Genomic DNA, 18,744 nt, shown 5'->3' with positions numbered 1-18,744 from the left:
CCCCTGGATAAATGAATCAACTTATCAGGAAAATTACTTATGTTGTAAACACCCACGGCTGATAATGATGTTGGTTTGCATTGTTTGTTTAAATCGGACCAGTTTTAAATCGGACTTGTCACAGTGATAATGTAAACCGCCGTTGCTGAGCTGGTTATAAAATATTCAGTTTGCTTGGTTAGTGTTCTGATCCCTTGCCTTAAATACCATGCGAGTCAGTAACCTGGAATGAGTATATATCTCAGGTGTTTGCTTAGGTGTTAAACTTGTTTCAGATGGCAATGGCAGATTATATAATCTCTCAGCGGAGTTCTGCTTTAAACTTGGAACCCTACACTTCCCTTGTGCTTGGTCATAATGAAACCTAGGGACACAGAAAAATGTCAATGCACTCAGCAACTTCTTGAGAGTTCTACGGTAAGTCTATATTAAGGTGGTTTTGTAAATGTGTAATGAACTGCACAAAAGCCCTGAGTATCACTATAACATATAGAAGCCATGCATGTTTGTGTTGGCATTTCATTGTCTTCAGCAGGGATAGTTAATTCATTAGTGTTAATTATAGTGCATCATGGAAAATAGTTTAGGAATATCTTTTCATCTGTCAAGATAACCACAGAAATCAATGAGAGTGCATTACAACACATGATACATGCATTTTTTTGCCCTGAAAATGTATGGTTCCTTAGATCCCCCCCTGGCATCAGGTAATTTGCTCTTAAACTAGCTAGATTTGGAGAATGTCAGACTCTTCTCACACAACCCTAGATGCAGAGCACAACATTCTGGAAATGCACTATAACAAAGTCTGAAAGTGTATGAAAAAGACAACATTGATGTGCAATAGTAAGTGGGGTAGTCATTGACGCAATTCAGGCCTCCTTGATCTTAGAACAAGTCCCAATGGGCAGCTCTGTCACTGCCACTAGTACACACACATTGGATTCAGAAGCTAATACAATTACCAAAATATTTAATAATTTCTGGGTTGTGCTCCAGGGTGGAACGAAGAAGTCATCATTTGACTCACTTCCAGTTCCGGAATAGAGCTAGGATTAACTGGAGGCGATACTCACATGTGTGCTCAAAATTTAGGAATATAAATAGATGGTAAGTAACAGATATGGAACAAACTTTCCAAAGTGAGATGAGCAGCAGGAGCAAATGGGGGTAAGTGGAACAACGTAACTTCCTGATTTCATGATGTTGACACTTGAGTGGTTGGTTAACACAGCTCAACAAAAAAAATTTTTTTTTCACTTGCCAAAGTATTTTTTTTATATTTTTGGTGTATTTCAGGTATGCTGAATCCAGAAATGACATCAGTTCCATTGAATTGGCTCTGTTTCTTGTGATATAGGAATTGGAATAGATGATTTTAACAACAACACATGTTAACACAGCATATTACTATCAATTTTTATTTACACAAATGTTTTGCATTTTATATAATAAATGTAGCAATGTACCGTATTTTTCGGACCATAAGACGCACTTTTTTTCCTCCTAAAGTGGGGGGAAAATCAGGGTGCGTCTTATGGTCCGAATGCAGAGGTACAGGGGCATATTTTTTTACTTACCTGTGTCCCCGCCGGTCCCGATTGATTTGATGAATGCCGATCGGCGCCGCCTTCATGGGCGGGCACAAGTGCCGCACGCTGGATCTCAGGGGAAATCAAATCAATTTTTTTTTTTTCTTGTTTTCCCTTGTGGGAAAACCTGGTGCGTCTTATAGTCCGGAGCGTCTAATGGTCCGAAAAATACGGTAGTTCTTCAAGAAGTTGTTTAAATGACCCTAATGTATTTTGCTACATTTGTAATGAATATTCCCAGCAAAAACAGATAAGAAACATGACAGAATTTTTGAAACAAGCATTTCTTGAATATTTTGGTATTAAACTGGGGCACCAGATAAGTATTGGGCTCCCCATATGGTATGCAAAACGTGTGTAGAGTATATACGTCAGTGGAAAAATGGAAAACTGAAAAGTTTGAAATTTGGTGTATCTATGGTATGGCGAGAGCCTGAAAATCATAATGATTGTTTTTTTTGTGCTGTGAATGTAAAAGCTTTTAAATGTTACAAGGAAAACAAGTGGGAGTACACTGATCTGGAATCAGCAAGATGACCTGTGCCGCATGGTGCTGATGTTCCCATACCAGTGTTCAGTACACTCCCTGATATTCCTGTATCCAACATGGAGGATATAAAGGGTTTGGAGTGTAATTCAGGAGTTAGCAGTGGAAGTGAATATGAAGGAATTGTTACATCTAAGCAGTTTTCCCAAGAAGAGTTCAATTATTTAATATGTGACCTAAGTCTGTCAAAACAAGCATCTGAACTTTTAGCATCCAGGCTAAAGGAAAAGAACTGCCTCAGACCAGAGTTAAAATAATGGTTTATAGGACAAGAGAGGTGACACTCATACAATATTCAGTCAAGGGAAAACATGAAAAAAGGTGCAGCGAAAATCATTAAGAAGTCAATGGTTGACAAAGAAAAAAATCATTCTCCCTCCACTACACATAAAGTTGGAATTAATAAAGCAATTTGTTGGAGCTCTGAACAAAGATGGTGATTGCTTCAAATACATTGTAGATTCTTCCCTGGATTGAGTACTGAAAAATTAAAAGCAGGAATCTTTGATGGACCTCAGATTCAGAAACTGATAAATGATTCAAATGTCACAAGTTACATGACTGATACTGAAGCTTCTGCCTGGCACAGGTATGTCATGGTTGTCAAGAACTTCTTGGGGTAACCATAAAGCAAAGAATTATGAAAAACTGGTACAAAACTTTAAAAATTTGGGCGCTACTATGAGCATAAATGTACACTATCTTCATAGCCATTTGCAAAAATGTCCAGAAAACCTTGGCGATTTCAGTGAGGAACAAGGGGAGAGGTTCTATAAAGTTAAAAAGGTAATAGAAGAAAGGTATCGGGGCACACAGGATAGACACATGATGGCCGACTACTGCTGGAGCCTTCAACATGATTGTCCTGATCAGCATAAAAGGAAATCATACAAACTGAGTTTTTCAATGACTTCTTTGTGATTAGTTCTGTAAATATACTGAATATAGAATGTATTGAAATTAAGTATGCATATCTAGTAGGCATATCTAGTTTAATTTTGCTTAATTTTCATGTTTCATTAGTTTTATTATTGAGGTCATTATTTCAAAAACCAGAGCCAATCTAGCAAAATTATTACTATATTTGGAATCTGTGCATCAAACATAACCTAAAATTATTTTAATCTGTTTGGCAAGAAAATGTTTGTTGTCCAGTGTAATTGATGGTTTTAAAATAGTTTATTTTAAAATAGTGAATTGTGATATGAGCAATAGCAATGGGCTTTTTTATTTTTGAAACCAATAATTATATAGGAGCATTCAAGAAGGTGATGGTTTTGGTGATTTGTGAATGAAGTAAAAAAAAGTATATAATATTCTGGAGAAATGATTATAGCAAACACATTTGAACTGAAGCTAAATTTTGAACATGTGAGTGAAGATCAAGTCACTGATATAAGGTGAAAACTGATGATAGAATGTTTGGGGGTATATTAATAGATATACTAGGCAGTTGCAATTGTGTTGTTCAAGAAATTGCAGTGTTTTCTGGAGAGAATTTTAATTTATTTTGGAACACCGTGTTCAGATGGAACATTGTGTTTCTTAATAGGAGGAATTTATTGCTTCCCCTCCTTTGAATAGGAAAGGTTTACCTTGTTCTGCCCCTATAGAATATTATATTCTGTTAGAACAATGTTTTATGTAAAGGATGTTTGATCATAGATAGGAATGGCATCTCAAAGGAATGTAGTGCATACAATGATTTGAAATAAGGTGCTATTGAATATTAAATGAATTTATGTAGTAAATGTATTTATTTACACCTAGAATCAAAATAGGAAGATATTGAAATTTGTTCTTCTGATAAAGCTAAAATAAGCAAAATGCGTCAAGAACAAAATTATATATGATGAAAAAATTTGGTATCAGACATTGTTAACAACAAATGTATAATGTATGAAGATAATATCTGTATATCATGTGATATATTTATTGAAAAATTGTGAATAAATAATAATGATAAATGTTCTTTTAAAAAAATGTGTGAAAATAATAGTACCTAAAAAAACACCCAACACATGTTGTAGAAATCTTTTTGAGAATTACCAATACTGCAATACTGAATGTTTTCAGGTTTGTTCAGAAAAACAGAACTAAACTCTTTATTTAGCTTTGTTTAGAGCAATGATTGTTTTGGGTGACAGTAGGAACAAATGAGCACTGTACGAAGGAGCCTATCTGTTCTCTGTAGAGGGAGAAAAGAAGATGACTAGCTGCATCCTCTCCATTAGAAAAAAGAAGTTTTAACAGTGTCCAGATTACAACAGTGCATTCACATAGGACTTTTTTTTTTTTTATGAAACTGAGTTTTTATTGAAAATTTTTTTTACAAATACAACAAAAGGAACAAAACAAAAAGAACATGGACAAGAACACAGCATACAGGAGCATTAGCAACATATTACCAAAACCATAAGGCATAAAGTAGGAACAAGTATATATACATATACACATATACATACATAAAAGCCACATAGGAATTTTAAATATGCCACATCCCAGTTGTCATTGAAAATACCTCCACCATACATCAAAATACAGGACTTTTAGGGCGCTTTTATAAAACAAAACATAACTTTTATTTCTACATAACTTACTAAAAACTATAAAACAATAAAACAAAACCTGTTTGCAATATTTCAAGTTATACAAAATATTGCAAATGCGTACTGTCTGAGGTCTGAGTAACGGATATACAGATGCTAGATTTTTATTGAAGAAGATCACCAAGGATTTTGAAAAGACAAAAAACTAGCTTCACAGCCTTAAGCCTCATAAATATTCTAGGTGTTTGATGGATAGCAAAATGACAGACTACTATCAATTGCAAGAACTAGTCATCCATAAACCAGCCCTGGAGAATAGGGAGCCTTCTTCCGTGCCTACTGCAATCAATCAGCTGAACAGATGAGCAGCCAAGATGCTGTCTTGACTAGGGTTCCATTCTGTTGACCTCAATTAGGGATAACAAAGTGGGCGGCTCTTGCTTAACTCCCCTTTTCCCTCTCAATAGAACAGAACAGCAATGCCTGTACAGTGCTCCTTCGTTCCTACTGATCCTTTCCAGTGACAGGTATTGAGAGTCTATATAAAGCCTTACAATTTGAATTGTTGATCGGAAGCTGTCACTTATCAGTATGTAAGTAGAATTTTGATAAGGTTGTACTGACACTGTGCTTGCCAGGTTTTACACAGTACAGATTTCGAAAATTCTGTAAATCCAGATTCTATTCCTTTAGAGTAAGTCAGACCGTAATAAAGGCTGTTACTTATGTTACAGTGTGATCTTCTGGTAAATTATTATGGTTCCATGTACTCCTGTTACCAGCTCAGCTGTCCTTTGATACACACTGAAAACAACCCAACTACCCCAGTGTCACACAGCCAACAAGCGTGATGATAGTGTGAATATTTTGATGTTTTTGTGTCGTTTAGACATTGAATTGAAATTGACTGCAAACTATGCTGAATGATATGATGATGCTATGAAAAGTGATTTCATGCTCCTTCTACTAGGCAGGTATATAGCGCAGCAGGGAAGGAAGGATTACAAAAGTATACCTATTACTTTACATCTTACAGGTAAAAATAGTTCCTAAATAATTGACTAATGCTTTCTGCTGGAGTAAAAATGGAAACATAGCATTTCTAAATAAAGTGTTAATTTGAATTCTGGTAAGTAATTTAACCTGATAGTAATTTAAACTTCAAAAATAACATCAGGGAAACATACTAATAAACATTGAAAAAAAAAAAAAAAAAGAATAGTTTCCCTTCTAGAAAAGAGCAACCTGAACTTGAAGTACCCCTTTCTCCTTAAGGAATAAAGGTTTGATCTGCCTTTCTGAGCAGAACTCTGAAACAGCAGGTCCTTGTTATAAATTTGGTGTGGTTTTGAGGTGCAGATTAGTTATTGTATAGGAAGTGGTGTAAGATATAAATTGTCTTCAATATACAAGCACTAAAAATAACAATGTTTTCTTGCTGTGTTTTGTTATATGTTGTACTGTTCATACTAATTACCCCTGCCTACTGGTGCTGTACATGAACAGGAACAGAAGAGGAGTGAGAGGTAATTACAGGGGGGAGGGGGGGGGGGTTGGAATATGGACGAGAGGGGGTACACCCACACAACCTGAGTCAGGCCTGATGAAATCACTGTACAATGCAGTGCTGGGTTGAGTTCCAGGCTCCCTGCTGAGTGTTATAATGAGCAACTTGCAGGTGACACTATAGAATAGACAGCTGGGAGTATATAATTTCTGCATTCTAATATATGCAGCCGTACAATATGTTAGGAGTATGGGCACATTTGTACTTTTTATTCCGTGAATATTTCATCAGCAGCCACCAGCACCGCCACCTTGGACTGGCTAAGTCTTTGACCCCTATCTCAGATTGACTTTTATAACATCCCCAACCAAGACTGAGGGCCATCTGCATCCCTTCCTAACTGTGATCTTTGCCATCCACTTGTGTGGACTGACACCCCCCAATTTAAATTATATTATTTATTATTTAAATTTCTTAATTGAATATATTTCAATGAGTTGACTGTAGAGGAAATGTGTAAATTCACATCTGTATATGAGATACAGTAATTAAAAAACAGACAATAAGCATGGAAAAGTATTTGTCAAGCATTAGTTTCAGGAAACATTAGTGTCAAATAGTGACTTTTCTTTGAGTTTAGTAAATACAAAAAAGCTGTGTTCACTTCAATCAACCAAATACCGTCTGCTCAAATTCAGATGTAAAACTCTAAAAGTATAATGTTTGGCTTTTTTCAGTGTTATAATGTATATGTGTAATAATGTATAATGTTTGGCAAGTCAGTGTTATTTGCATGAAATGTGAATGTGATTTGCAAAAAAGTTGCATTTTCTATCTCCCACTGATTATGAGAAACAATCCTAATGATATTTCTATCCCTTGTACTTGGGTAACCACATTTTACACAAATTCCAAGTTTTATTTTAGTTATTCACGCCATGGAAAAACTCACTGTGAATAGGATCGATCCAGACTGAACTCTTCAGAATGAGCCCTACAGCACAGAGCAGGGAGAGAGACATCAACAACCCAAAGCCACAGACTTTTCTCTCTTTAATTACTTTTTAGGATACGCAGACAATGATATATAACTGTCATCTGCTTTCATGTACATCGGCATGCAGCAAGCAGTGATCCGAAGAAGCACTAAAGTTTGCTTTTACCATTTGATCATGCATGAAGGGATGCAATCCTTTTTTTTAAAGCAGATGCCTTAATGTTGCACATAGAACTTTTGTACAATTGACATCAGCTGGGAGTCCTAAAAATAGTATCCTTCTTTACAGGTTAGGTGTTCCCTGAACTCACTGGAAGAGGACTGAAGAAATGTATGAGGGTAGACTGCCAAAAATGGTAAATTCCACACAGAATACTCCTAGGCATTCACTATAAAGGTCTATATAAGGTCTATATATTCTCTCCTCCTCCTAGCAAATCCCTTGCACTACAACACACCTTGGTGATTTATTGTCCAGCCTCCCCCCTACTTGTGCTTTGTTGTATGTGCAGTAGGCCTATACCATGGAAATAGCTAGGATAATAAATGACCTGGAGCACCCATGGGCAAAAGGTGTATAATAGCACACTTAGCAGGAATGTAAAACACACATTTCAGATGTTGCTAATATATATGCAAAGTGTGGGGTCAATAACATGTGACAGTGTAGAGGTCTCATGTAAGTAATACACCATGCAGCAAATAATTCACATATAGATATAGGCATACGGGTAACACTTTGTCTAATTCTACATTAAAAAAATCAGTTCTTAGTTGTGGAGCTACCTTCCACAATGCACCCTGCACCCCCATCCATGGCTCACATCTTTATCACCGTCCATTTGTTCACATCTGTAACCCTCTCAATGATTTACATCTGTACCCCCATTTTACAGCTTAGCTCTGCCGTCTCTGTGCAGTTCACTGTCCTCAACTGTGTCCTTCCAGCAGGAGGACAGCTGTTTTATCACCTGCAGTGCATGGCTGCAGGCTTTTTTTTATCAGTACAACTCAACTTTAATCTAGTTAGTGAATGATAGAACTATGACAGCAACAAAAATAACATTGTGATCAGCAGCAACCTAGACATTTGGAGCACCAAGCAAAAGATCAAAGGCACATGTCCTAGATGTTTGACGCTACTGTTACCACTGTCTGATACCATATCAAGTACAGTATTTTCATGCTTTAAAAATACTTTCTGATGTTATAATGATTGCAGACTACATTCATGCAGGGCTGTGGAGTCAGAGTTGGAGTCGAGGAGTAGGAGATAATTTTGGGTACCTGGAGTCGGAGTCGATAAAAATGTGCCGACTCCGACTCTTGATAAATTTAAATTATAATAAAAAAAAATACAGCAAGTTCAAATGTCCTATTTCACAAATATTAGTCATAATTAAGTACTTCTCTGATGTAGGAATAAAGCCCAGTGCATAGTTGTATTTCCACTAGTGTGAAGTTCAGCTGAGCTAATATACAACCTGACATTAACATTATTGTAATCTGGATTATGTACATTACAAAAAGTGTTTTCATTTTTTTTCAGATAAAATTTGTTCGTTCGAAGTTCGTTTGAATGTAAATAAGTGTAATGATTTAGGTGTAGGTGAGTGCCATGACCTGATGTGTGTTCAGATGTCCTGTCTGCACTCTCCATATATGCTCCCATCCAGGGCTGAACATCATTTTGCACACCACCTAATACTAGGAAGTTAGTTAAGGGGCCCCCCACCCGGCCCTGGAGCCTCCCACTGCCCTGTCTTCAGCAGAAGATCAGCAAACAAAGATAAAGGCAGCAGCGTCTGCTCAACTTTCTCTGTCTGCTAAAAGAGCTTAGAAGAACTTGGGGGAATAGCTTTCTGGATTAAATTGTAAATGTTCATGTTTATTTTAGAACTGCAAGGCTGCTTGTGTGCACTATGATGGAAGGCTGTGTGCATGTTTCTGGATAAAACTGTAGGGCTATGTGTATGTTTATGTGTATGGTGCAGGAATGTTTGAATGTATGTGTATAGTGCATATTGTGTGTATGTTTCTGAGTAAAATGTAGGGCTCTGTGTTATGTGTATAGTGAAAGGGTCTGAGACCCTCCATTTTGTTACCTGGGACACTCCATTTTGTTTTCCATTCTAGTTTTAGTTATAAGAGATAAACGTATTCCTTGTTATTGTTCTGCCAAACAAATGTCCTTGCTGACATCTGCTAAACTCAGATATTGCTTACAATTAAAGAATAACAAGATGTCTTGTACATGTCTGAAACAATGTAGCAAAGCGGTTTTGTATTAGAACAAGGATACTATTATCTCTCTACTGTGGTAAATGAGCATACATAGTGATATTTTGTTATGTTATAAAAACTAGATGTTTGTTACGATAAAGTTGAAGATTGCTTGATACCAATGTGTATGCGTCGTTGACCAATTCTTCCCAGGCGCCTGTTCTGATACACTGAGAGACACTGGGATGGTGAGAGATCTGAGAGAAATAGAGCCAAGAAACCTGCAGATCCTTTCAGCTGGGGGCGCGTAAGCCGGGATAGAGCACACAGGATTTTCGGTGAGTACGGGAATTCCTCCCTAACGGGTTGGGAACTTTCTCGCTTCTTTCCGAATAATTTCTGTTGCTTCTATCTTGAATCCTTTTTAGATAAAGAAAGGAGAAGAGAAGTGCTAATTAACTATCTTTGGAGAAGATAGGGACTATCTTTAGGGAAGATAGGTCTTAATATAGGACTAATTGTGTAAGTCCTTACATGTAGATTTGTGCACGTCTACAAGAGATTCTTAGGAGAAGAATAAAGATTCTTAGGGGAAGAATCAGTATAGCACATTTTTGAGTTGTGATGTTACACACATCCCAGTGTCTCTTATGGTCAGATTCACTTTCACTTTTGTCTGTCTCAGTGTTTCTGTCTCAGTGTTTGTGAACATAACAGTTGTTGTTTTTCTCTGCTTTCTCTCCTCTATCGCGCAGAAGTATAAGATAATTTGTTTGTATGACACAAGTGTCCGGGTGGTAAGTGTACGGACCAATGTCATTGAAGGTTTTGTCAACAAGGTGTAAGACGCACCACCTCCTCGGCTAGGTCTTATTGATCGTTGACCCGACACAGGTGAAAGCACGGTGACACCAAGTTGGGTGCCTATGTCATGTTATGTTAATTGTTGTGTAGGATTATTATTCGAAAGGAGATAGGGGGATATAATTAGGGTTCCTCCTTGCTGTGAACTGCCAAGACAGAGTACATACTATTCTAAGATCTTTTCTCATCCTGCTTAATTAACATTATAAACCCAGGACAGGTTATGAGCTTGGGTTAGTTAGTGACACCCCTAATGTTTATATTTCTAGTTAAAAATACTATGAGTCCAGGACTATAGGTAATGAGCCTGGAACTTTGAATAATTGAGGCTACTTCTAAAACACATAAGCTATTGGTTACTAGAACTGATAGGTAAAGTGAACACTAACAGCACACAATAACTGTGTTCTCTGTCTTGGTTGGTCTCTTTTTCAAAAATGGGTCAAAGTAAGACAAACATGCCTTCCCCTAAGATAGGAGAAACATGTAAGGATTATGTTGCCCTGGTATGTGGAACAGAACTTTCAGTCACTTTGAATGCTGACCCTAGAGTAGCTTCTGGTATGCCTCTCAGCCGTATATTATTCTGTCTCCCTCAATTCTTTTGGTCATCTTTTCAAAGTGCTAATGATGATAGAAAGGAATGTACCTGTACTTGTGAATACTCCAAGGCCGTAATTCTTGAATCTGTGTGTGATGTAGTTGATCCTAGTGTAGTCACCCTTGTATACACTTTAGTGATCTGATGCTGAAGGGATTCTGTTTTTTGGTGTGATAATTTGTGTGACTAAAGACTCAAAATCCTCCTTACATGGCAGAAACTATAGGAGAGTTTGCAGATCACTGGGAAGGTTTTGTTTCTCAGCAGGAGAAAGTGAAACCTGGGCTGTGAGACACAGAGATGCTAGAAAGGGAGGAGGGGTGAGTCTGGGCTGTCAGCTTGTGTCCCAGACTCTTCATCCTAAAACCTGTAAAGGACTGTAAATAAGCACAGAACAGAGAGCAGGTGCGCGCTAATTAATTGCTATGATCTCACCATTGAGCGTTAGAGATCCTCCTTAATCGCGCAGCTGAAGTGTACGCGCGAGTGTACGCGCATACTCGAGTCCGGACCGCGGTAATCCGCGATCGATGGCCGCGCGTACGTTCGCGCTTCAAGCGAGCCCAGATTTCATTGATGAATCAGGGGCAAGGTGTCAAAATTACAATGGTGTACGGAAAGTGTTGAATATTTGGGTTTTGTCCTCAGTAAAGGTGAAAGGAAAATCAGCCATGCCAGAATTACTGCTGTACTGGGTCTGCCCCGCCCACAAACCAAGAAGGACATGTTAACCTTTCTTGGCATGATTGGTTACTGCCGCCAATGGATAGCTGATTGTTCCTACTATGATAATGTTCTGAGACAAGCCACTAAGACTGAGATGCCTGATTTTATTAAATGGTCTGATGAAATGTTACAAGTTTTTGGACATTTGAAAGTGCGATGGTTTCAAGTTCGGGTCTGGACCTACCCGATTATGGCATGATGTTTCACTTATTTGCCAGGGACAATTGTAAAACCGTGGCAGGAGTCCTGGCGCAGGAACATGGAGGCAAATTTCGCCCTGTTGCTTTTTTCTCAAAAGTGGTTCGGGTACAGGTTCAGGGCATGCCTGCATGTCTCAGGAGTTTGGCAGCCTGTGCCATGGTTGCTGAGATAGCTACGCCTATTACCCTAGGTCATCCCACCATTCTGCATACCTCACATAATGTTTTAGCCCTACTGAAAAACATACACACACAGCATATGTCAGCACAAAGACTGAGTGGATATGAAGTTTTGTTGTTATCTAATCCTCAGCTTCATATTAAATACTCAGCCACCACATTTGGTCCAATGGCTATACTAAATACCCTACTTGGATATAAGGGAGAGCAGAATGATTTGCCTCCTCCTCACGAGTGTTCTGAACTCATACATGAACACACCTCACCTAGAACTGACTTAAAGTCCACACCCATTAAAGGGGCTCCTGATATTTTTGTGGATGGATCCTGTTCCCGCCCTAATGACAACACTTATTATGCGGGATACACTGTAGTTCAACTCCCTGATGTTATTTTTTTATAAATTGGAAAAAGTTTTTGCCTGTAACCTTAGCAGAAATTAGGATGCAGCCTAATAAGAATACTGGCTACTCGCCATTTGAGGTCCTAATGGGAAGACCCTTCCCTACTCCTTGGGGTCCAAAAGCCCCCATGATAGAAAAAGGGGATCTAGAAGTAGTACAGACAGAATGTGAGAAAATTTGTAGAAATTTTATATCAAGTTGAAAAAGATGTTGCTCGTGCTTTTCGTTTCTCTTCACAGGAACCTACGCATCCCTTCCAACCAGGGTGATAGTGACAGTCCAGCGCCTGGCAAATGGATGGAAACAGACTGAGTTCCCGTTTGGACCACCCATTCGAGTGGTAGCAGTTACCAGGACAGCGGTTCTCATGGAGGAGGCTCCAATTTGGATTCACGCTAGCAGAGTAAAAAGGGTTCCGGAGGTTCCTTCTCCGGCATCAAGCAGAGACAAAGAGGGTGAAGCAGGTGTGAAATCCCTGAAGAGTGCCCTATTACAGGCTGAAGATGTTGGACTCACAGAATTCTGGGAGAGTCCTTTGCCTATTGACAATTTGTAACTTGTGTGTTCCTGCCTATATGGGTTACAACTACATGCATCTATCACCCTGAAGAGATACCTTTTCTGTGTGGCACACAGAGGAACAGGTCAAGAGTAAAAAGGACAATTGAGGCTGAATTATCAGTCCATTTGGGAGATAACAGTATTGTGAAACTAATGAGAGCTCTAAATGTTAGTTCTATGTGTTTGCAGAACCCTCTTAACCTAAGACATATTACACACACCTGTTTAATAGCAGTGGCCACTCCACACTCCTCAGAGCATAATAGCACAGTTGTGGTATAGCAGACAACAGTATCCCGAATTCACATTACCCTACCCCATATACTACTATTGTGGGGAATGTCATATCCGGAAGCCAAAGGAAAGGATTATGGTAAGCACTGTTAATTTCACAGCAGCCCATAACTGTTTTAGTTTTGGTCGGATGTGCCTCAACATCCATTGGATGAATGGCTCTCCAGGTAATAATGTTGGATACGCTAATGTCAAAGCATATTTGCAATACACATATATTAGTACTGGAAAGTATAATGGTGTAGGTATGAAGATACCACTACCTAATGTTACTAATAATATGAGTTGTAATGCCACCCATCCGGTGCCTGGTGTAAATGAGGATATTGGACTACCCACTGGGTGGTTCCTATCCTGTGGTAGTGTTACTTTCAATTATATCCCTGGTAATGTTACTAGAGGTCCTTGTGCCTTTTCTAGACTTAAGCTATGTACACACTTCCAATTATTATCGTTGGTAAATGAACGACGAACGATCCTGCACGATATCTGCAAACGATCGTATAGCACCGATCCTGTACATACAGATAACGACACGATCGTTCGTAGATATTGTACACACAATAGATGTCATTTCCAACGACTTTCCTCGTTCGTCGGCGTCGTTGGTTACTTTTTTTACGAACGATTTTTGCCCAATCGATCGTTCGTCGTTCGTTCGTCATTCATTTTGAACGATAAAAATTGGAAGTGTGTACGCAGCTTTACAGTAGCACTCCCAGGAGAGAAACCTACAAGGGATAATCCGAGAGGGAAAAGATCAATTGCTAAACAGTTGTCTTCTGATTGTACCTCTGGGTTGCCTCTATTGAGTGCTTCTGAGTATATTGGCCTGGGAGCATCTATTGTAGCAGTCCCAGGTTTGGCTATATATGATGCTCGTACTATAAATTCTATTGCATGTGATTTAGCAAAATCTCTGAATCATACCTCCATTGCTCTAGCTGATATACTGTTAGATTTGCAAGGTTTGAGAGGAGCAGTGTCAGAGAATAGATTTGCTGTAGATTATCTATCGCTTAAGCATAATCTAGGATGCCAGAGTTTTAAGGGTATGTGTTGTTTCAAACTATCGGATCATTCAAAGTCCATAGAGGAAGAAATACAGGCATTGCAAGAAATTGTGCATGGTATTAAACAAGATGTGGGATCATCCTCATGGGGGGATTGGTTTCTGAGTTGGTTACCTGATGTTAACTGGTTGAAAACGCTCTTTATGTATGGAATTATTATAATTGTCTGTCTAATCTTACTGTGTTGCTGTATTCAGTGCATTCCCTCCTTATTGCAAGCATTTCAGGCGTTCTGTCCTAGACCAAGGGACGTTGGACATGAGTACATTGAGTACCTACGGATGAATCATAAGAGGTAAAGTCAAATTCATGACTTAAGAGGGGATTGAAAGGGTCTGAGACACTCCATTTTGTTACCTGGGACACTCCATTTTGTTTTCCATTCTAGTTTTAGTTATAAGACTTGCTGACATCTGCTAAATTCAGATATTGCTGACAATTAAAGAATAACAAGATGTCTTGTACGTGTCTGAAACAATGTAGCAAAGCGGTTTTGTATTAGAACAAGGATACTATTATCTCTCTACTGTGGTAAATAGGCATACACAGTGATGTTTTGTTATGTTATAAAAACTAGATGTTTGTTACGATAAAGTTGAAGATTGCTTGATACCATACGAGTGTATGCGTCGTTGACCAATTCTTCCCAGGCGCCTGTTCTGATGCACTGAGAGACACTAGGATGGTGAGAAATCACAGAGGAATAGAGCCAAGAAACCTGCAGATCCTTTCATATAGCATATATGTTTGTGCATGTTTTTCTGTATAGGACAAATTATGTCTAAGTTTAGTGTAGAGCTATTGCTTATTTGTGTGTATAGTGACATGTTGTATTTTATGTATGTTTGCAATAGTGCAGGACTATGTGTATGTTTAAATCAAAGAATATGCTACTATATATGCTAGTATAACATGTTTTATATTTATATTTTAGTAAATGTGGCATCCCATTCACAACGGCAAAAATTCTGTCATCAAACAAGATAAAGTCTGCTGTTTATGAGCACTTTACATTATCAAGTGATAGGAAACATTACGTGTGCCAATGTATTCTTGAAGATGATGGTAAAACAATGTGATGCAAAAATTAGCAGTTTTAGTGGGTGTAACAAAAATGCACCTACAAGAGCATCAAATTTGAAAAGACACTTGCAGCATTTTCATCCTAAAGTGTTAGAAGTTGTGAATGAGAAAGATATCAATGAAAATATTCCATCTACTTCTGGGATAAAAAATGTTCACAAATCTACTGGAGACCAAACACAACTAAGAAGATTCTTCATATCTGACAAAGTAACTGTAACAATTATATCAGAAAACTTTAAAAACCACATTATTGAAATAGTAGTAAAAAATAGTGAAGCACTATCCTTCTTTTCACAGCCAGCCTTTTTAGGCCCAAATTGAAAAATTGCTGAAAAACAAACATAAATAAAACAAAAATAAACTCCCTTTTTTGATTGAACTTATTCCATTGGTGTATTGAGAAAGACCAGAGTAAGTGGCATAGTCACGAGAACCAGAAATATCCAGCTTCTCCTGAAGGAGGAAGTGCTACAGGACATTTTGTCTTCATAAAAATGGATGCATGCTGTCACAATTACCTGTTCCTGCACAGGCATATCCCCCCTGCCCATGCGGGCAGTTCTAATGCTGGGCCCACCTCTGTTTCTAAGCTTTATCAACTCCGTCCATGCTGCTGGCCAATCACAAAATAGCCTCCTAATCAGCTAGCTCCCTGACTCCATTTTGTGTTTGTGCAACAAGTCCTGTCTCCATTGTGCCAAGCCCTTAGTTCTGTGAACTAGTTCCTGTACACCTGCTGCTTAATCCAGTGTCTCCTGTGTCCAGCTCCTGTGTTAACCCTTTGTTGTCCAGTATGTTGGTTCCAAGCCAACTTCCCTGTGCTGTTCAAGTGTTCCTGTCTGCCTGTGGATATCCCTGCTTCTCCTGTGCCTCCTGCTGTTTCCAGTGTCTCCAGTGTTCCCTGTGCCCGCAGTGGCCCCTGTGTCATTGCTGTCTGTCCTATGGAACCCTGGCTATTGACCCCTGGCGTGTGACCTGACCTCTCTTGCTTGCTGCCTGTCTTGACCCCGGCTTTTTTTGACTATCCTTCTGCCTGGTGGTTTGGTACCATGCTTGCCCACCTTAGTGTGCCCAACAGCGCAACACCCTCACCATCAGAGGCTCTGAAGAAAAACTGGTTATAGCTTAGACTCTGCGCCTTGGCCCTAGTGGTCCTGTCTCTCCGTGCGTGACACATGCACACGTCACAGAGTCAATTATTTTGCTTTTAATGTTAGATTTGTTGAGTGGAGGATGTTCTGGAAGACTTTGAAATTAAAAAGGTACAGGTTCTATGTATTGTGACAGATAATGCTTCTATGTTGAGCACAATTGAGAAAATTAATAAAATAGATGAAGAAAGTGATAGACAGATATTAAAGGAAGACAGTTCTGCAAGTATTGGACAAAGTGAAAGCAAAGAGAATAGTGACATTTTGGATTACATTGTTGAAGAAGCATCTATTCAACATTTGTGTTATCCTGTTCAAAGTTTGCAACTTGCAATAAGAGATGGATTGAAAGATCGTCATCCAGCTACTTTAATTGGCAAACTGAGGCAAGTAACTGTTGCAGCCAGGGCCCCAAAAACAGATGCAATTTTGAAAAGACGTGCAGGAAAAGGAGCCATTTTGGATCGAACAACACGTTGGGGAAGCACTTATTTGATGGTAAAGCGTTTGCTTCAACTAAATGACTTTCTTGAAGAACTAGACAATAAAAATGTTTTTTTAATTGAAAGCCAGTGGACACAAGCACTGGAAAATCTACTTTCTAACCCCTTTACTGTCACTAAGAGTTTGCAATCTGAAGATTTAACACCTGGTAAATTCTTCTTGAAATGGAAGAGCTTGATATATTGCCTGAACAAAAGTGGAGGGTTAATAGCTGATGGCATTATATCTTCAATGAAGAAAGGAGAGAATCTCTTACTGAATAATGAAATCTTGTTAGCTGCTATTTATGATCCAATGAAACTGCAAAAAAGGCCCTCTATGATGTAGCAGATGAAGGGATTACTACCTGAAACACCACCACTGGATGAAGCTATAAGCACTGGTAACTCAGGATCATGCTCCTCAAATGAAGACTTAGAATTGATTCCTAGTTGGACAAAATGGCAGACAGATAAACGTCTGTCATCACTTCCATTCAGATAACTGTCTAACACTCTTTGACTTTCTGCATTATTTAATTCTCTGGCCATAAGGGTAAGTGCAATTCTAAATATAAAGCTATTAACTTTGAAGATAAAAAGATGAATAATAATGTTATTAATGTTTACCAAGAAAATCTTTTATGGTAAAAATATTGTGGTAAATTTAATTTTATAATAAAATTATTAATTTATGAAGGTTGCATTCAAGGTTGGATGCAAAAGTGTGAAGATAAAATGAGAAACCCTGTCAAAACAGAGGAGTTGGAGTCAGGGTACTAGAAACCGAGGAGTCGGAGTCAAAGGATTTATATACCAACTCCACAGCCCTGCATTCACTTGTGCCTTTTTTATATCTCCCTGAAGTTTAGCTTTATTATTCATATAGTCTAAGTGCTTACTATATTATTGTGGTTTCCAACAATTACATTAGGATAAAAATGTATTTGGCAAGTTATTACACAGAAAGTAATGTTTGGAGAATAGCAAAAAAGAAAAATGTATATCTAAAAGGGAATGTTCCTGGGAATGTTCCTGAGTTTAGGCCATGTATATAAACAATCTGGCAGATCTTCCAATATTCTTGATAAAACACAAAACCAAAAACCCTTTGTCAAGAAGTTATGTAAAATGCTATCTTTACTTACACTACTTAAACTTTTATTATTGTTTTTAAAACAACATGCTTTTTTCACTTGGAACATTTTCCATCCCCAACAGTTTTGGTGACAATACTATTTTCAAAGGCCTTGCACTTGTCTCAGAAACATGGCAGGGACATTAACATTGCGTTTGCCCAATATAATGTAATTTTCCAGAAAAATGGCAGCACCTTTTACTTAAAACGTGCACTTAGTATATATTTACTGGGACCCCCTGACCCATTTCCCACCATACTTCACAAGCAATTTTGGTGAGAAACTCATTTTGCAATTAACTTATATTTAATTTATTCAGATGTATTTTTGCAAAACAAATTTACTGTTCGAGGGACCTGTTCTAGCAAAACATCAGTACTTGTATTATGCAATTATACTATGTCAGAGCTACAGGAAGACAATAACTGGAGTATGCTTCCACTGCTCAGTATGGAGCAAATCCATTGGCAAAACGCCAATACAAAACTGATTGTAAAGTGGATTCCAGTGTATGTAAAGCAGGTGTGAGCAGGATTTTCTTCAGGTACAAATCATTCTAGCGGATAAT

General features: G+C 38.2%; 1 protein-coding gene across 6 annotated transcripts in view; it reads right to left on the bottom strand.

Annotated features, from left to right (window-relative positions):
- KCNT1 (potassium sodium-activated channel subfamily T member 1) overlaps nucleotides 1-18,744 on the bottom strand; it is a 187,491-nt gene that overhangs the window by 102,016 nt on the left and 66,731 nt on the right. For 2 of the 6 annotated variants that reach the window (XM_072429350.1, XM_072429353.1), the window contains exon 2: nucleotides 7,148-7,189. The exons of the other annotated variants lie outside the window; for them this stretch is intronic. In XM_072429350.1, the coding sequence (XP_072285451.1) occupies nucleotides 7,148-7,189 (42 nt within the window). The remainder of the gene's footprint in view (nucleotides 1-7,147; nucleotides 7,190-18,744) is intronic. 6 annotated transcript variants of the gene reach the window in all.

This window comes from Pyxicephalus adspersus, chromosome Z, assembly GCF_032062135.1.
Source record: "Pyxicephalus adspersus chromosome Z, UCB_Pads_2.0, whole genome shotgun sequence".
In the NCBI taxonomy this organism is placed as follows: domain Eukaryota; kingdom Metazoa; phylum Chordata; class Amphibia; order Anura; family Pyxicephalidae; genus Pyxicephalus; species Pyxicephalus adspersus.
Note: the sequence above shows the minus strand (reverse complement) of the source record. Positions and strands in the feature narration are given on the sequence as shown.